Source organism: Lemur catta, chromosome 2 (genome assembly GCF_020740605.2).
Source record: "Lemur catta isolate mLemCat1 chromosome 2, mLemCat1.pri, whole genome shotgun sequence".
NCBI lineage: Eukaryota > Metazoa > Chordata > Mammalia > Primates > Lemuridae > Lemur > Lemur catta.
In genome coordinates this window covers 102,969,757-102,989,094 of record NC_059129.1, presented here as the reverse complement: position 1 = coordinate 102,989,094, position 19,338 = coordinate 102,969,757, and the positions used below count along the sequence as shown (strand labels likewise).

The 19,338-nt window shown below is 36.4% G+C and overlaps 1 protein-coding gene across 4 annotated transcripts in view; it reads left to right on the top strand.

Annotated features, from left to right (window-relative positions):
• Positions 1–19,338, top strand: part of CDK19 (cyclin dependent kinase 19) — a 137,397-nt gene that overhangs the window by 41,418 nt on the left and 76,641 nt on the right. For 3 of the 4 annotated variants that reach the window (XM_045544180.1, XM_045544179.1, XM_045544181.1), the window contains one exon: positions 5,374–5,449. The exons of the other annotated variant lie outside the window; for it this stretch is intronic. In XM_045544180.1, the coding sequence (XP_045400136.1) occupies positions 5,426–5,449 (24 nt within the window). In that variant the 5' untranslated portion in view covers positions 5,374–5,425. The remainder of the gene's footprint in view (positions 1–5,373; positions 5,450–19,338) is intronic. 4 annotated transcript variants of the gene reach the window in all.

Genomic DNA, 19,338 nt, shown 5'->3' with positions numbered 1-19,338 from the left:
TAGTAACCTCCTAATTGTATTTCATGCCTTTAATCTCAGTCCTTTCTAATAAGATTAAGAATCATATGTAATTTTCATTGGCTTTAGAATAAAACCTTATGTTTCCATGTCTCTATTTAGGTCATGCCATCATTTCTCTGTTTAATGGTGTTATCATTCACACAATTAGACAAAGTGAAAACTTCATCCATCTTCAGAGTCATCTTCACCTTCAGACGTAGAATCAAATTGGTTACTAAATTCTGTCAGTTCTGACTTAGAAATGTCTTTTGAATCCATTATTTCTTCTCCTTTGCCACTATTCTAATCTGGCACTTCATCTTTTCTTATCTGAATGTTTGCTGTAACCTACCAAATGTTTGCTCTGCCAACAGTTTTTCTCTGTAGTTACCATGGTTATCTTTCTGAGCAAAGATCTGTTAACAAACCTTCTCTGTTCCAAAAACCTTTGACTCCTCACTGTTTACATACGAAGTGCAAACTTCTTTGTAGGATTCACATGGTTCCTTTCCTTTCCTTTTCTAGCCTAATCACTTGTCCCTCATCATCATACACCTGGCTTTCCTACCATACTGAATATAAGGCATTTCCTGAATATGTCTCTGTTATTTTTCTTATGCCATACTCCTATCTGGAATTCTCTGACCTTCTTGTCCCTTCTCTGGGCAACACCTCCCTTAAAGGCCTAATTCATTGAGTTACCTTCCTTAAAACTCTGAAGAATTGTTAGTTGTTTTCTCTCTCTGCCTGTTTGTTATGCATATCTCTTGGAGTGGGGAGCATATCAGGGTTACTCGTTTCTACTTCCTGCCCACTTAGAATCTCTTTCCAGGTGGATTGTGAACTCTCTGATGTCTAGCATAGTCAATCTCTAATTTTGTTCATCCCCAGCATTTGACACACTGTTGGGACAGATAATATGAACTAAGTAGTTGTTAGTTGATATAAAATAATAAGGCTCTTCTGTTGTCACTAGAAACAAAAAAAGACTTTAATTCTGTTAGTTTGAAGACTTTTCCTTCAGCCTTGCTTGAGCTTGAGTTCCCTTTTCTTTTCTTAAAAGATGCTTCTAAATTTTTTGTCTGCTATAGGTCCTTAGGACCAAATATGGCCCAGGGCTGGATACCTAGTAGTAGTATTAATAGGAGCCAAAGAGCCTTGGGCCAGTCTAATTATGACTATAACAAATGGAGTTTTGGGGCTGGATGTGGTGGCTCATGCCTGTAATTCTAGCACTCTGGGAGGCTGAGGAGGGAGGATTGTTTAAGGTCAGGAGTTCGAGATCAGCCTGAGCAAGAGCAAGACCCCCTCTCTACAAAAAATAGAAAAATTAGCCAGGCATGGTGGTGCGTGCCTGTAGTCCCAGCTACCTGGGGGGGCTGAGGCAGGAAGATGGCTTGAGCTCAGGAGTTTGAGGAGCTATGATGATGCCACTGCACTCTAGCCCAGCAACAGAGGGAAACTTTGTCTCAAAACAACCAACCAACCAAACAAAATGGTGTTTTAGCCCCAGACCCTAACTGTACTTATTCATGTAGGCTGCTGAATGGTGCTTTACCTCGCTACAGTGCTATGGGTAGACTAGGGGCTGGTCACCAATTTGGACATAATCAAAAGGTATAAGACTATCTTTTTCATTAAACTAATTCTGAATATTTCATTTATGAAATGTTCCTACTGATCTTGCTTCTCTAGACTTGAGAAATTCTTCAATAAATTATACTTAAATTCTACTACTAAGCCTGATTTTCTGCTTGGGATTAACCTTTCATTTTAAGAGAACAATTTTTACTCTTTGCACAGATATATGCTTCTTATTTTTTCTACTATCTATAGAATTGCTTGCATCAAGAATTTTCCAGGCCAGGTGCAGTGGCTCACACCTGTAATGCTAACACTCTGGGAGTCCAAGGCGGGAGGACTGCTTGAGCTCAGGAGTTCGAGACTAGCCTGAGCAAGAGTAAGACCCTGTTTCTACCAAAAATAGAAAAAATTAGCTGGGCATGGTGGCGCTCGCTGGTAGTCCCAGCTACTCAGAAAGCTGAGGCAGGAAGATCACTTGAGCCAGGGAGTTTGAGGTTGCGGTGAGCTACGATGATGCCATTGTACTCTACCTAGGCCGAGAATGAGACTCTGTCTCAAAAAGAATGTTCTAGAATATATTGCCTCAGATGAAAGACCTAGTAGAATCATCTAATAGAATATAAATTCTATATTCTAGAATTCTCTAGAATATAGTGTCTCAGATGGAAGACCTAATAGAATCTGCCAAGTTTACTTTTCTATTTTGTTGTTACATAATGTTCCCATTGAACAACTGTTTTTCATTGTGACTGGTGAGAGTGAAATGCTATACCTTATAGATATACAGGAAAAATGTCTTTGTATTAAAATTCTATATAGCATATATCATTCTTATACTACAAATATATATATTTTAATTTTCCTGGTTTTATTTAGTAAACTTTGATTATCTTTAATATGCTGTTGCTTTAATCATACTATCTAATATACACTAAAGTATAGAAAGCAGATTCCCTAAAGGCTTTGGAATGGGTTTGTCTGCCTTTCCGTTATGCAGAAATGAAAGGAAATGAGTTTTAAGGAAGAACTAAGCTGCCTATAAAAAGCAGGCTATCATAACAGTGTAAGCCAGCTTCATTTGCTTTTGAGCCTTGTCATGTAAAAGAAGAAATTATATTTTTATGATACTTTATATTATGTGTATCTGAAACATCTAAGCTGTAGAGTATGAATCGCTGCTACCACTTAGAGGAACTCCTGGAGAGGGGCACTCACATAGGATGAGAGCAATTAAGCATCCTTTCCCTAGGTGCCTAGTCATTGAAGTATTTCTGGACATTGTGGTAAAGGATGCTTCTCTAGTCTTTATACTAAGGTATTGGCATCTGCCCAAAGATTGGCATTGACATAGTACAGTGCCAAGGAGTCCCATATGCCTTGTGGGACCTTGCCCCTTCTTCATATGGTGAACCTCAGAGATGCCACATCATCACTTACCATCTGACAGTGCACAGAGAGAAGCTGTAATGATGTATGTACTTTCTTTCGTTCTCAGTTTAAACGTTGCAAATCTTAAAATTGCAGATTTTTGAGTACTTTATTAATTTAACAGATGGAAGTTATATTTAAACTTATTAAGTGAAATAATTACTGGGTTTATTCCATGTTCCTACCCATAAAATTCAGAGTAAAAGGCCTATGCTTCAGTCTGTTCTGCTCAAGCTTTCAAATTCCTTTGACAGCCTTGATGTGAAATTCAAAAGCCATTAATTTGATGTGTTAATTTTGCACTTTTTGACTTACTGCAAAGATCTTATAGTTTCCATAGCAACGATAACATATCCAGATTGTATAATATTCTTTACAGTATTAAAAATAAAACTATGCAATTACATGAGCTTCTGGAGTACTTCATTTAGGGGAACTAGGGATTGAAATATTTCTGTTGAAAAAAATTATGGTTTCATGTGAGAAATTTTTCAGAAAGCTTTTATAATTTTGTTTTAAGAATTTACTAAAACTTACTTATTTAGCAGTAGATACCTGGTGGTTAATTTAATTATTAAATATATAAAATTTACATTGTAAGCGTTGTGTTGGAGCATCTCAGGCACACGTGCTCTCACTCCCATACCCACACATACATTTAAGGTAGAGGGGGCCATTTGGCTTTAATTACATTCAGTCACTTGCTGCTTGTGGCTTCCGAGTGGTCTGGAAAACGAGTGGTCTGCAAAACGTCTAGTATTATGTTTGGGAGGAAACGGGATGGATAAAAAGGGAAAAAATGATCACTTAGATTTTCCCTATTTTTTTACTTTGCTCTTTAAAATATGCCTAAACTATCACTTTGAAAAATACTAAAAATTGTTTTAGTAGGTATTTTCAGAGTATCAAATTATTTTGGCTTTTTTTCTTTTTCCTCCTAATTCTAATTTAAAAGGCAATAATATAACAGTAGCACTAAAGTTAGTTAACATAACTTCTACATTGTAACACAACTTTTAAATTTTTTTGTATTACCTTTAATATATGTATAGACATATATATTTATATAGTATAATTTGTGTATTTTCTCAGTAGTATATGGCAAACATTTTTCATGTTTCTAATGACCCTCACGGCCATCATTTTAATAATTGCATCACAGTCCATCCTGTTGACAAATCTAGTATGTTTTCTGTTTATCAAAATGCTGCTTAATTATTTCCTGAATGCCATGTACTGGAAGAAAAATGGATATAATTTTCAAACTGATTGTGGGAGAAAGTAACCATAACTCAGTTATTTGCTCTAATCATAGATAAGTGTGAAAATCTTCAAAAGGCATTAAAAATGATGTTTTAAAATGCACATTAGGAATAACATCTTAAACTACTTTATTTGTAATTAAATACAGGATGGGGAAAATGAGGAATAGCTATTATAAAAAAAAACTTGGAGGGCATGGATTATACCCCCATTTTGAGAACAAGCCACAATGTGAACCACATTTATGGCATTCAGCTGGGGCCTTTGTGTGTCTGGTTCTGGTGTCAGTACTCTGAGGATACTCTCTTTGTTACACTAGCCACTCATCTGATAACTATTAATATTTTTACATGCTATATCACCATTATTGAACTGCTGTCTTCTCTTGGTTAAGCACCCTGGTAACTATTGGGGTTTCTTAGAATTCCTAATCCTGTATCTATTGTTTGAAAATCCCCTCTAACTACTGGATTTCTCCTAGAGTTCCTGAGAATATGATGGTGGTGGCTAGAATTTTGAAGTCTTTTAAAGGCTATTTTTCTTTATCCTGGTCATTCAACCAATTTTAAAGGCTTTTGATTGAGGTCTTGGGGCTTTTGAATGTCTCCCTCCTAGGTGAGAACCAGAGCGTTTTACTGGGTTCTGATTCCTATAAATGCTTCTTATACTATGAAATTACTTTAAATGCATCTGGGAGTTTATGTCTGTCAGTTATTTTTGTAGTGAATGTTTATAACAGAATGCTTTCATAGACTCCAGATAATTAAGACAGGAGTGGAATTATCTTGCAATATGTTTGAGTTTATATTTATGCTTGTTTATTCTTTGAAACTAGTGCTGTGTTTAATATCCTGTTCTGTTTCAATTTTGAATTTTGTGTTTTGGCTCTGTCTGGTGTTTTCGTGGTGACATGAATTTCTTTTGGTATTTCATATTTCTGTAGTTGAAATATTATCAAAAATAATAAGCAATACATGGCATAGTGAGAGTATTTACATATGACTGAAAAATTTAGTGTGTTTCCACTGTCTTTATAGTTATAATTTTGAATTTGAAAGTAATATATGGAAAAATAAAATTTTTTTTGTTTATGTGCAGCAAAGATGAAAAGGAATATGCATTGAAGCAAATTGAAGGCACAGGAATATCCATGTCGGCTTGTAGAGAGATTGCAGTAAGTGGATATAAATACAGTTATTTCATTATTGATATCAGGCAATGATTTAATATAAAAGAGTTTCATTAATGTACACAATGCATGGTTATTTCCCATATGTTAATTAGTTTGAGGATATTTTATGTAGAATGAGAAAATCTGCATAAACTTTAATTACTTGACAGTCATCTTTGAACATTCAGTTAATACTTAAGATCTGTAATCTTAGAAATACTGAACTAAATGATTTGATTAATTAAAATTATGGAATGCGCTTATTTTACTTAATAATTTAATGTTTATATTTCTGTAATTTTAGGACTGATATATGTCTTTATAAAGGGGTCATATTATTAAATCTTATGCATTTTAAATACTTTTAGTGAAAAATACAATTTAGTGATAGATTCTACTAGTTGCCAGAGAAATAAGACCATCATAGTAATAGGATAATCTCTTAAAGAAAGATAGTTCTGGTCAGGCACAGTGGCTCACACCTGTAATCTCAGCACTTTGGAAGCCTGAGGCAGGAGGATCGTTTGAGGTCTGTAGTTCAAGACTAGCCTGAGCCAACATAGTGGGACCTTGTCTCTGTAAAAGATAGAAAAATTAGCTGGGCATGGTGGTGCATGCCACCTGAGCTACTCTGGAGGCTGAGCAGCTGAGGCAGGAGGATTGCTTGAGCCCAGCCAGGAGTTTGAGGTTGCGGAGAGCTATGTTGAGGCCGCCATACTCCAACCCTGGCAACAGAGCCAGACACTGTCTCAAAAAAAAAAAAAAAATGAGAAAGCAAACTAGTTTCTTTTTTTTAGTCTTTATATAACACACCAGTGTATTTAATAAATGATTGTTCATAAGAATACCAAACATTTACTGAGTGTTTACTAGGTACCAGGCTTACTAAGTGCTTTCCAGTATTCACTTTAACTTCACAACAATTTTCTGAAATAAGCACTTATAATATCCTCATTTTACAGATCAGAAAACAGAGGCAAAACCATAAGTATGGCTTAGAAGGCTTACTCTTTTTTTTTTTTAAGAGACGGGGTCTCAATTTTGTCAGCCAGGCAGGCTAGGGTGCAGTGACGCTATCACAGCTCACTGCAACCTTGAACTCTTGTGCTCAGACAACCCTCCTACCTTAGCCTCCCAAGTAGCTGGGACTACAGGTGCATGCCACCACACCTGGCTAATTTTTAAACTTTTTGTAGAGAGAATGTCTTGCTATGTTGCTCAGGCTGGTCTTCAACTCCTGGCCTCAAGCAATCCTCCTGCTTTGGCCTCCAAGAGTTCCGGGATTACAGGTGTAAGCCACCGTGCCCAGCCAGAAGGCTTACTCTTATATTATCTTATTTCAGTTCTTCAATAAATTGACAATTAGGGCTTTGCCATGATATCACATCCATTAGGGATTTCTCTCTCTAAATTGTTAGATATTTATCTAAATCATTGTTATTTAATAATTATTAAATAATTGTTTATGTTGTTCATATCTATTAGGGATTTCTGTCACTAATTTAATAGCTATTGTATATATTGCCCTCAGTTCCATGTTCTGCTTCACGCATATGGAAACACACCTTCATCACTTTTAGTCATAAGAAAAAGTACTTTATCAAGAGCACACACGTGTGGCAGGAAGTTGTAGACCTGGATATCTGTCTGTCCTAGTGGCTAAGTTAGTGATGAGTCCCAGTTTCCTTATATGTGAAATAAGGGAACTATTAGGTCCCGTCTTCTCATAAATTCTTTGATTCCACAATGGGAGCTTCTCCCTGAACTGTGTATACTCTGAGGCTCAGAGACCTTGTCTTTTTATTCCTAGTTCCTCGAACAATGTCTGACATAGAGCAACTGCCTGATAAGTGTTTCTTGAATAAATAACCAAATGAATAGAATAAAAAAATTCCACTAGTGGTCCATGAGTTTAAATTTGCTTTAGAATATAAAATTATTATTTGAGAAATTTTAATTTGGTGGTTTTCCATTAATTATAAAGTGGTCTTTGTAATGCCCTACCAGAATAAGTATTTGATAAGTGATTTTTAGCTTCTTAAAATTCTTATACATTATTATATCAACCAATATAAATATCACTGGTGTGCTGTTTTGCCATCTTAGAGTAACATAATTTATAATAGCATTTTTCAGCCTTACCTTCCATGAGTTAATTGGGTAAACAGCTGAAATTTAAGGTATTGATTAATAGGAAATGGGAACCCAATTGTAGATGTCCTTTTTGAAACAGATTTCTATGTGCTGAGGAATCCGTGTGTGGGTATCTTTATGTAAATTTGGAGTGTGATGAAAAAACTTACCTTTTAGAGTCAGTGACAGCCTTTATGTTTTTACTGAGATTTTGCCTAATAGAACTTTAGAAAGTGTGCAGTTTCTAGATTGAATAATATTTTATTGCTACCCTAACTACTTAGCCCCAATATGACAAGGATTTTGTCACAAGTTTAGCATGGATATTATTGCACAATGGCTATGCATGTACATCTTACACATTAAGCCCACTAATACAGTTATATAATTATTGTTTTATGCATTTGTCCTTTAAATCATATAGAAGAAAAGAGTTACAAGCAAAAAATACATGTATGCTGTTTTTTCTGTTTACCTATGTCTTTACCCTTGTAAGTGTTCTTTATTTTTTTGTGTGGATTTGAGTTACTGTCTAGAGTCCTTTCATTTTAGCTGAAAGTTTCTTGTTAGTATTTTTTGTAGTGAAGGTGTACTAGTAATGAATTCTCTCAGTTTTTGTATCTGGGAATGTCTTAATTTTTTCTTTTTTCTATCTTTACCCACCTTTCCTTTATTTTTCTAGAATAGTTTTGCTGGATATAGAATTGTTGATTGATTAGTCTTTTGCTTTCACGTTTTTGACTATGTCATCCCACTGCATTCTGGCCTTTGTGGTTTTTGATAAGAAATCAGCTGTTAATCTTGAGAATCTCTTATAACATGAGGAATTTTTTTTCTTCTCTTGCTGATTTCAAGATTCTATTTTTGTTGTTAGTTTTGACAATTTGACTATGATGTGTCTAGATGTAGATCACTCTGAGTTATCTTGGAGTGTGTTGAGCTTCTTGGATGTGTAGATTAATTTTTTTTTTTTTTTTTTGAGACAGAGTCTTGCTCTGTCTCCTGGGCTAGAGTGCAGTGGCGTCACCATAGCTTACTGTGACCTTAAACTCCTGGGCTAGAGCGATCCTCCTGCCTCAACCTCCCAAGTAGCTGGGAGTAGAGGCACACACCACCATGCCTGACTAATTTTTCTATTTTTTGTAGAGATCGGGTCTTGCTCTTGTTCAGATTAGTGTCTAACTCCTGGCTTCAAGTGATCTTCCCACCTCGGCCTCCCAAAGTAGTGGAATTATAGGTATGAACTATCATACCTGGTCCGATTAATGTTTTTCATCAAATTCGGGAAGCTTTCAGCCATCTTTTCTTCACATAATTTTTCTGTCCCTTTCTTTCTTATCCTCCTGGTAGTCCCATTGTGCATTATAGGCTTGATGGTGTCCCACAGGTCTCTCTCTGAGGCTTTGTTAATTTTTCCTCATTCTTTTTTTCTTTTTGTTGCTCAGGCTGGATATTCTTAATTGTCTATCTTCAAGTTTGCTGATTGTTTCTTCTGCCTGCTCAAATGTGCTACTGAGCCCCTCCAGTGAAATTTTCATTTTAGTTATTGTTTGTTTAGTTTTGCTGGTTGATGTGGTGGAAGGACAGAGAATGCAAGGGAGTTGAGACAGTTGAGAGGGACTGATAGATTGGGGAGAATGGAGACACTACCATAAATTAAAAAGTAGATAAAGCTTGTTCTTTGTCTTCTTTCTTCTGTATGCCATAATATCATGTAACTCTTAATATTTTCTAGTTCATATAGGTGCACGTAGGCAAGAGGCTTTTGATGTAGAGACCATTAGGAAGGAACATTTTTACTCATTACTCCAGAGTGGTGGGACTGTGACTGCAGAAGAGCTGAGAGCAAGGTTGGATGCTGAGAGAAGAAGTCAAAGAACTTGTAGGCATGAGATGAACTTGGAAGAATGTGTACAGAAAGGGAAGAAGTTTAAGAACTCAAATGTATTACCACAATTCTCATTAGAAAAGAATGTCATATTACATTTTAATTTCATTTGAACATCATTGACCAGTATGAGGTATGAGGTATGAATTATAACCTCATACCTTTGTACAGTGCTTTACAGTTTCAGTATGCCTTAACAGGGAGTAATTTTGGATGATTAACATATCAGAAACATGTGAACATCAGCATTTTTATCCTGGGATTACAGGGAAATTCTAATATAAAATCTATTATTTTTGTGGCCTGTGTGACCATAATAAGGGTTCTAGGTTGGAAATGTGGTAAATACCATTAATTCAGATCTAATTAGTTTGTTTTGTGATTATGAAATTAAAATATGTTCACTACAAAATTCTCAGACAACTTATAAAAAGGATGGTAAAAGCATCTGTATGCCAACCCTTAGAAACAATCATTATTAATATTTTATGTATATTCTTCTAGACTTTTTTCTTTATAAAAATACAGAGAATTTTCCCCCCACAAGAGTGGGGAGTCCATTAACTTTTTATAAAATCTAGTTTTATTTGGAGTATTATGAAGGTAAATTTCAACTATCAAAATAAGTTGATAGAACATTTATTAATCATTCTGGGTTCTGTGGGATATAAAAAAAATTATAAGAAATTTTTCCTAAAGGCATCTAAAAAAGCAGAGATGTTTCCAAAGGAAGGGAAGAGAAGCTGAAAGGAAAATTAGTCAGGGGAAATAGGGCTAAGGGATAGATTGAGAAGGTGTCTTAGTCTGTTCTGGCCACTATAACAAAATACCATAGCCTGGGTGGCTTATAAACACCTATTTCTGACTGTTCTGGAGACTGGGAAGCCCAGTGTCAAGGCATTGGCAGACCTGGTGCCTGGACGGCCATCTTCTCGTTGTGCCTTCACGTGGCAGAATGGGCAATGATCTCTCTAGGTACCCTTCATAAGGGAACCAGTCCCATTCATGAGGGCTCTGTCCTTATGACCTCATCACCTTCCAGAGGCCCCACCTCCTAATATCATCACTTTGGGGGTAAGGATTTCAACCTTATGTTTCAAGTATTTCTTTTCCTCTGTTCCCACCATGGCAGTGTAGCAGGCTGCTGTGTAAACTTGAGTGGAATGCTTAGAACTTTCCTCTTGGCATAGAGAAATAAACCTTTGCTTTTTAAAATTTATGAAATGGAATTGATTGAATGTACGTTTGCTGAGGATTCCTCTGAGAAAAACTAAAATGTCTAGGAGCAAGGCTCCAATTCTCATTAATTTATTTATATCAACCTTGAAACTATTTTGTTAAATTTCATGTATTGAAAGTTGAGAAATATCTGTTTAGTCTCATTAAGCTAACTTAATTCATCTCAATTGCTTTTATGTTTCACTCAGTGCAAGTTTCTTTTTAAATATGTGTGTAACGTTAGGAAAGTATAGATTCGTAGAAATAGATGTGTAAATCAGGTATTTTACCCTTTTATGAAAGGGACAAAATCAAAGTATAGTATTAAGATTTTTGTGAAAACTACTAATAGTAGAAAAAACTTTTTTTTTTTGAAGTAGGCTTTTACAATGATGTTCTTTAGTTATTATTTTCTTAAAAATATTGGCATGATTTTTAAGAGAGTATAATTAAATAAATTATATATGAAATTGCCTTTAAGCAAGCTCTGTTTTTTGGTATGATCCTTGTGTTCTCCTTAATAACAAACAAAAATTTTACTTTTGTGATTGAAGACTCAGCATAGATTTTTCCTTATTAAAATGTGTTTTTTGGCTGGGCACAGTGGCTCACGCCTGTAATCCTAGCACTCTGGGAGGCCGAGGTGGGCGGATTGTTTGAGCTCAGGAGTTTGAGACCAGCCTGAGCAAGAGCAAGACCCTGTCTCTACTAAAAATAGAAAGAAATTATATGGACAGCTAAAAATATGCATAGAAAAAAATTAGCTGGGCATGGTGGCACATGCCGGTAGTCCCAGCTACTCGGGAGGCTGAGGCAGAAGGATTGCTTGCGTCCAGGAGTTTGAGGTTGCTGTGAGCTAGGATGATGCCATGGCACTCACTCTAGCCCGGGCAACAGAGTGAGACTCTGTCTCAAAAAAAAAAAAAAAAGTGTTTTTTCTTCTAATATATTGTGATAGTTAATATTTTTCTCAAATATATAATATATTTAGCTTGACAAAATAAAGAATATTTCTGCTAACTCCTATGATTAAAAGTGAAATCTTGTAAGAGTTTGGGAGTGGAGTTTGCTATGAAGATTCTGGGAAACTGATGCAGAGTCAGTGCATAGGGAGGAACCACGCTGTAGCATTTTCCATTTCTATTTAAGAGAGAAAAGGTGCAGGGAGCCAGCCAGCAAATAGACTCTTCAGTCCGGTGGTATATTTGTCTGCGTTAGTATATCTGTTAGGTCATCAGTCCCTTGAAAGGTGTGTGTGTGTGTGCGTGTATACCTTTTGGAATATATTTCAAGGTACTTTATGTTTCCTATGAGAAGACTAAGTGATAAATCTTTGTATTGTCAAAAGGTGACTTAAACACCTATTCTAGAAGAAACAGTTTGAAAAGAGATACTGGCTTTGCTCACTAGTTTCTTGTGTGTGAATGAGTGCAGTGTGTGTGTGTGTGTGTGTGTGTATGTATGATGGTGAAGGAAGATGGGATGATGTGGTGACAGAAGTCATAGATGTCAATGAAAGCTTTTCCACTTCCCCCACTCTAGGGAACTAGACTAGTTGGCTGTTAGTAGCATCTTTAGGTACCTATGGTAGCTGCAAGTCCTTTCCTTCTGTGAAGAACCTGGTGGGTTACGATTGAAGAATTGACTTTCTGCTATGTCATTATTCCTCCCTACTAGGTACATCAGTGGAGTTATTTTAGTTCTCCTAAAAATGTAAAAATTATCAGTATCATATTCTTCCTCTAAGCAATTAGATTTAATTGGGTATTCTCTATTTTTAGTGTTGTTTATTTTTCTTTTGAATAATATTAAAGCAAAATTGTGCTAGTGATATAAATGCAGAGTAAAGGATTAAAAATAAATCTGATACTTGGATGTGAGGGGCTTGGCTCAGAGCTCAAACATAAATGTGCAGTAAATGGTGGCAGTAGTTGTTATTATTACTGGTGACAACTTTTCCTACTTAAACTCTAATCAAAGTAAATATAATTTTTAGTTGAAATTGTTTTCACTGTGGTCAAAGTAAATTATTTTTAAGACTATAAATTTAATCTTAAAATGTATTCTTATAGAAGATACCAAAGTATAAAACTTAAAATTGTTTTTAATTTTCATTTTTTTTTTTTAGAGATAGAGTCTTGATATGTTGCCCAGGCTAATCTCAAATTCCTGGCTTCAAGCAATTTCACAGATCTGATTGCTTAGTTTTGCAAAAGATATAGGAGGTTATATAATAGCTTTATTATGATTAGAAATATAATAATACTGTATCATTTCAAGGAATTATTACAATCTAAGTTTGAGCTGTGTACATTGGCTCACATCTGTAATCCTAGAACTTTGGGAAGCTGATGGGTGAGGATCACTTGAAACCAGGAGTTTGGGACTGGCCTGGGCAACATAGCGAGATCCCTCGATCTCTACAAAAAATTTAAAAATTAGCTGAGTGTGGTGGCACGTGCCTATAATCCCAGGTACTCAGGAGGCTGAGGCAGGAGGACTGCTTGAGCCCTGGAGTTTGAGGTGGCAGTGAGCTATGATGATGCCACTGCACTCCAGTCTGGGCAACAGAGTGAGACATTGTCTCAAAAAAAAAAAAAAAAAAAAAATTAAATAAATAAATAATTATATATTGTTTTCTATTCTAGCCATTCATTATCCCTTCTTTTTTGTCTTTATGAAGAGATTCGTGAATTCCCATTCACAGTCTATACAAAATACAACTATTGAACACTGAATAGTTTATAAGAATAGGAAAGAAAAATAGTTGAGTCATTTTATTCAAGAGACTGGCCTTCAGTATAACTGTCCATATTTAATTTTTTTGAGACAGGGTCTTCCTCTGTCACCCAGGTTAGAGTGCAGTGGCATCATCATAGCTCACTGCAACCTCAAGCTCCTGGGCTCAAGTGATCCTTCTGCCTCAGCCTCCTGAGTAGCTGGGACTATAGGTGTGCACCACCACGCCCGGCTAATTTTTCTGTTTTTGTAGCGACAAGGTCTTGCTCTTACTCAGGCTGGTCTCCATATTTAATTTTAATAGCCAACCATGTAGTATTGAAATAACCGGTTAGATTCCTTCATGAGAGGGACTACAAAGGGCCCAATGCTATTATATTCTTCTTTTCTAAAAATTGAGAGATAAATCACATACCTTTTAAGGTGTACAGTTCATTAGTTTTTAGTATATTCACATGGTTGTGCAACTATCACCACTATCGAATTCCAGAACCACAAGCCCTGTACCCTGTAGTAGTCATTTCTTATTCCTCCTTCCCCTCAACTCCTGTGTCCACTAATCTAAATCTACTTTCTGTCTTTATGGATTTGCCTATACAGTATTCTTTTAATGTTAGCCTGTCTCCAGCATGTGATCCTACACTATGGGCTACAAAGCTTATTTCTCCTTGAGTCATTCTATAATCCGGGGATTCTCTGATTTTATCAGCCTACATATCACCTGGGGGATCTTAAAATACAGATTCTCATTCAATAGGTCTGGGGAGGAGCCCGATACTCTGAATTCTGACAAGCTCTGATGACACTTTAAGTATTGAGGTTCAAAGATGTCTTAGAATCAGAAGAAATTTAACTATAAACATAAATGAATTGTTGAATAGCAGATGGTCCTAATCTAGGGGAAATTGTTCTACTCTGTTGAGTTCACTTAGTACTGTTTCTTTTTTAATTATCTTGCAAAGTGATCATTTCTCTCCTACATCCTGACTATTTACATGTTATGGGACAGTTTATTATGGGCTGATTTGTATCCATAATTAGGTTAGTGAAATCGCATAGTTAAGAAAACTAAGTTAGAACTTGTTCTGTAGGGAAGAACTTGTGGTTTAAACATCTTCTGATAGTCAGCCTTACTTAATTCTTGAAAGAAGCTTTTCTACAAACTTTATGTTAGTAGATTATTAGTAGATGCAAATTAGTTCTCTAACTATCCAATTTTGCATGGCTTCCTTGTACTGTCTTTGGGTTGATTAGTATTGTCAGGAAGTAAAACAGCCACTATAGCTACCTCTTACAGTACAAGTTAAGCTGAACACAGAAAACTTTTTGAGAATTCATTAAGTTTCCTTCCTACTCCCCAATTAGTTTGAGCCTAATAAACCCCATCAAGAAAGTTCCTGGGCCGGGCGAGGTGGCTCACGCCTGTAATCCTAGCACTCTGGGAGGCCAAGGCGAGCAGATTGGTTGAGCTCAGGAGTTCGAGACCAGCCTGAGCAAGAGCGAGACCCCGTCTCTACTAAAAATAGAAAGAAATTATCTGGACAACTAAAAATATATATAGAAAAAATTAGCCAGGCATGGTGGCGCATGCCTGTAGTCCCAGCTACTTGGGAGTCTGAGGCAGTAGGATCGCTTAAGCCCAGGAGTTTGAGGTTGCTGTGAGCTAGGCTGATGCCACAGCAGTCACTCTAGCTGGGCAACAGAGCGAGACTCTGTCTCAAAAAAAAAAAAAAAAAGAAAGATCCTGGTTTGGCTGTTAAGACCCCTGATGAAGGCAGAAATAGGGGTATAGTTACCTCCAGCAAGGCTTATATTACTCCAGCACTCAGCCTTGCTCATAGCAGTGGAGGCCTATTTCCCTATATAGTTAGTCTCAGGACAACTATTGCTTTCTGTCTGGGACCCAGTTGGTAACTCTACTATGTAACTCAATGGATTAATATTCCTAAATTCAGTGAAATTCTGAGCCAGGTGCAATAGCATGCATCTGTAGTCCCAGCTACTCTGGAGGCTGAGGCGAGAGGATTGCTTGAACCCAGGAGTTTGAGGCTGTAGTGTGCAGTAATTGTGCTTATCAATATCCACTGCACTTCAGCCTGGGCAACATAGAGCGGCCCCATCTCAAAAAAATAAAAATAGCCAGGAAGGGAGGGATAGGGAGAGATTTTCTAAAGGACACAAAATTACAACTAGATAGGAGGAATAAGTTCTAGTGTTCTATATATCACTGTAGGATGACTATAGTTAGCAATAATACATAGTTGAAAGTAGCTACAAGGAGGATATTGAATGTTCCCAACACAAAGAAATAATAAATGTTTGAAATGATATATATGCTGATTATCCCAATCACTATACATTGTATGTATTGCAATGTTACTATGTACCCCACATATATGTATAATTATTGACAATTTTAAAAAATTTAAAAATTTAAAATAAAAAAATGAAACTCTGATTAAATATTCTTTGTCATTGCTCTTTATCTTAGTGTAAAAGTATCTTAATATCTATCTGCTTAGTATCAGTAGACATTTTAAGCAATCAGCACATATTTATTTAGTTCTATAAGCAATGGTTTGAGGGAGCAAATTCAATTAAGGGTAAAAAGCATGGGTTTTGTGCCTGACAGATTTAGGTTCCTGTCCTAGCTCTTCCACTTAATAGCTCTGTGACCTTGGATAAATTACTAATCTCCTTTGAATGTAAAAATGGAGAAAATAATATTATTTACCTAATGGGGTTTTGTGAAGATCAAGGGAGCTAGTGTGTAGAAAGCACTTAGCATAGTGCCTGGCATATAGGGTACGTTAATTATTAGATTCTACTATTATTAATCAGTTAGTATATACTGATTATTCTACGTGCTAGGCACTGTAAGTCTGTTGGAGGAGATAGCTAATAAGCAATTATTCACACAAATATTTACACAGTATAAGGGCTAAGGAAACGCACAGTACCATGGCAGGATAACAGGAGAATATCATCTAACTTTAGGGTATCAAGGAGAATTTCCCCAAAGAAGTAACAGTTGTGTAGAGATCTGAGGAATGATTAGGGAAAGAGTAGAGGGAACATTGTGTATAAGCCTGAGGTAGCATGGTACAGAGGATGCCAGTGTGCCTGGAGTGACAGATGATGTTTAGAGTGAACTGAGAGAGAAAGATCACCTAAGAGGGCCAGGTCTCATGGAGCTGTGTAGGCTATGTTGAAGATCTTGGGCTTTAGCAGGGAATGGCACTATCAAATATGTTTTTTTAATTTACTACTCTGACTGTGAATATCAATAGATGAGAGTAAAGATGGAGGAGATATTGGGAGAATAGTTAGAAAACCACTGCAGGCGGGGCACGGTGGCTCATGCCTGTAATCCTCACTCTGGGAGCTCAAGGTGGGAGGATTGCTTCAGGTCAGGAGTTTAGATACTGATCTCTACTAAAAATAGAAAAAATTAGCTGGATATGGTGGTGTGTGCCTGTAGTTCCAGCTACTTCGGAGGCTGAGGCAGGAGGATCACTTGAGTCCAGGCGTTTGAGGTTGCTGTGAGCTAGGCTGATGCCACAGCACTCTAGCCCGTGCAACAGAGTGTGACTCTGTCTCAAAAAAAAAAAAAGAAAAAGAAAAACACTGCAGAAATCCAGGCTAGGGAAGACAGAAAGAAGTGGAAACAATGTAGAGATTTTTCTGAGGTCAAACTGATAGAAACTGATGAATTGGATATGGGCAGCAAAGGCGAGAGAGGTCACAAAGATTTCTATTTCTTAATTTTATTTTTTATTTATTTTTATATTTTTGAGACAGAGTCTTGCTCTGTTGCCTGGGCTAGAGTGGTGTGGCATCAACCTACCTCACTGCAACCTCAAACTCCTGGGCTCAAGCCATCCTCCTGCCTCAGCCTCCCGACTAGCTGGAACTACAGGCATGCATCACCATGCCTGGCTAATTTTTTCCATTTTTTGCAGAGACAGGGTCTAACTCTTGCTCAGGCTGGTCTTGAACTCCTAAATTCAAGTGATCCTCCCACTTTGGCCTTCCAGAGTGCAGGATTACAGGTATGAGCCACTGTTTCCAGCCCATTTTTGAGTATAATTAATACTACAAGGCTGTGAATGATTGTATTCTGAAAAAGTAGTACAATAAGTGGAGTGAGGCTGCTTTGGCCATGGTGATCTTAAAGTTTTATGGATAAGGAAATTTTGAAGATGGGCTTTGAAATATAAACAGTGTGAGAGGGAAGGAGAAACATTCTAACAGTAAATGGAAAAATAGGTAGTCAGTGAAAGGGGGCATGGCAAGGGTCTGGGTGGTCAGTTACTAGTTACAGAACAATTTAGTATTTATCACAGCTCAACCAAGAATCTTTTGTACATAATAAGTTGAGTTTTATACTGTGTTCTGATATCCCTCATGAGAAATTATCTTATAGAACATAATTCTATCTCATGTTTCTACCTTTCCTCCTTACTGAAAAGTTCATATTCTTTAAACCCAGTCTTATATTGTTGACCTGTAACAGGGTTATTCATACTGCTCTGTGACAGAATGTTTTAAAGATGTGCCACTGAATGCTAATTGTCCTTTCCAGCTTGGTATCTTAGGGAAAAAATGGCATGTGATTTAATTTATATGAGAGTACCTTATAGACTTTATGGAATTATGAAAATGCAAAGTGTTGTTACTAACCCTTCCATATATTCCATGTTATTCTTCAGAACCTAAAGGTAAATATTTTTTGCTCTATAGCAAAATGACTACAATCAGTGGACTTTTTTCCTATGTCTTTGTCTGACTTTGGAGTCTGAACAACCTAACTCTCTGTAGGTAGGGTTCATTTTGGAAGTGTTTAGTGATATTTCTTTCCCACTCAATTATGGGTTTGTTTCCTATAAACAAAAATATAATTCTTTATTAACACAGATAAACCTAAACCACTGGTTCAAAATGTTCTTCTAAATTACCCAATTATGGTAAGATTTAAGACCTGTCCCCACCATTCACTTAGGTAGCTATAATTAGGTATAGAACATTTTTAGGCTTTACCTGTTATCACTTGTTACTTAATCAATGCCCCTCCCCCATTTTCTCCAGGCTTAAGTTGAAAGAACATTTATGCTTTGATTTTGAGGACTTGCCAGGACTGTGAATGGGGGTGATGCTTCAGCAGTTTTACCACACATCAAACTTCTTTTGTTTCCTTATTTCTTGGGAGGACCTAATAATAATAATAATCTGTTTAGTCTTACTCAAGACAACTGCTGTTAATTTGTCTTTGCTAATCAACAATCTCCTATTACCTCTTAAAGTATTTCCTAATACTTTTCCTCCCAAGTACAGAAAGAAAAAAAGGGTTCAAAGTGCTATTGCTTCATGATCATAATATGATCGCCCAGGCTGGGCAACAAAGCAAGATCATATCCCTAAAAATAAATAAGTAAATAAATATGCCTAAAACTATAGTGTGGTATCAGGAAATAATAACATATAAACACCTAGGTGGAAAATGAAATATACAAAATCACTCAGAATTCTAAATTACACAGATATGGGAAGAGTACTAGCCAGTGGCACTGTGAATGTGGAGATGAATGAAGTTAATTAAGCAAAATCAAGGGGTCGCCAACTGATATCTACTATGTAAGCTCCAAGAGGACCGAATAACCATGCTCCTTCACCCCCACCACAGTGTGTACTTGTCTTGTTGATATGGATTTTTTCTTTCTCTCTCTTTTTGGATATTGGAATAGATAAAAGGAATGCTTCTGAATAGTAGTGCTAGAGAGTTTATTTCAGAACCAATTTCTGTTGCCTTCAGTCAGTGATTGCAATTTAGTAATTGGAATTTTGTATACTTTCTTGCATTTTTAATGACTAGTTTTTGATTATTTCCTTTTAAAGTAGTTTCTTTTAGAATGTT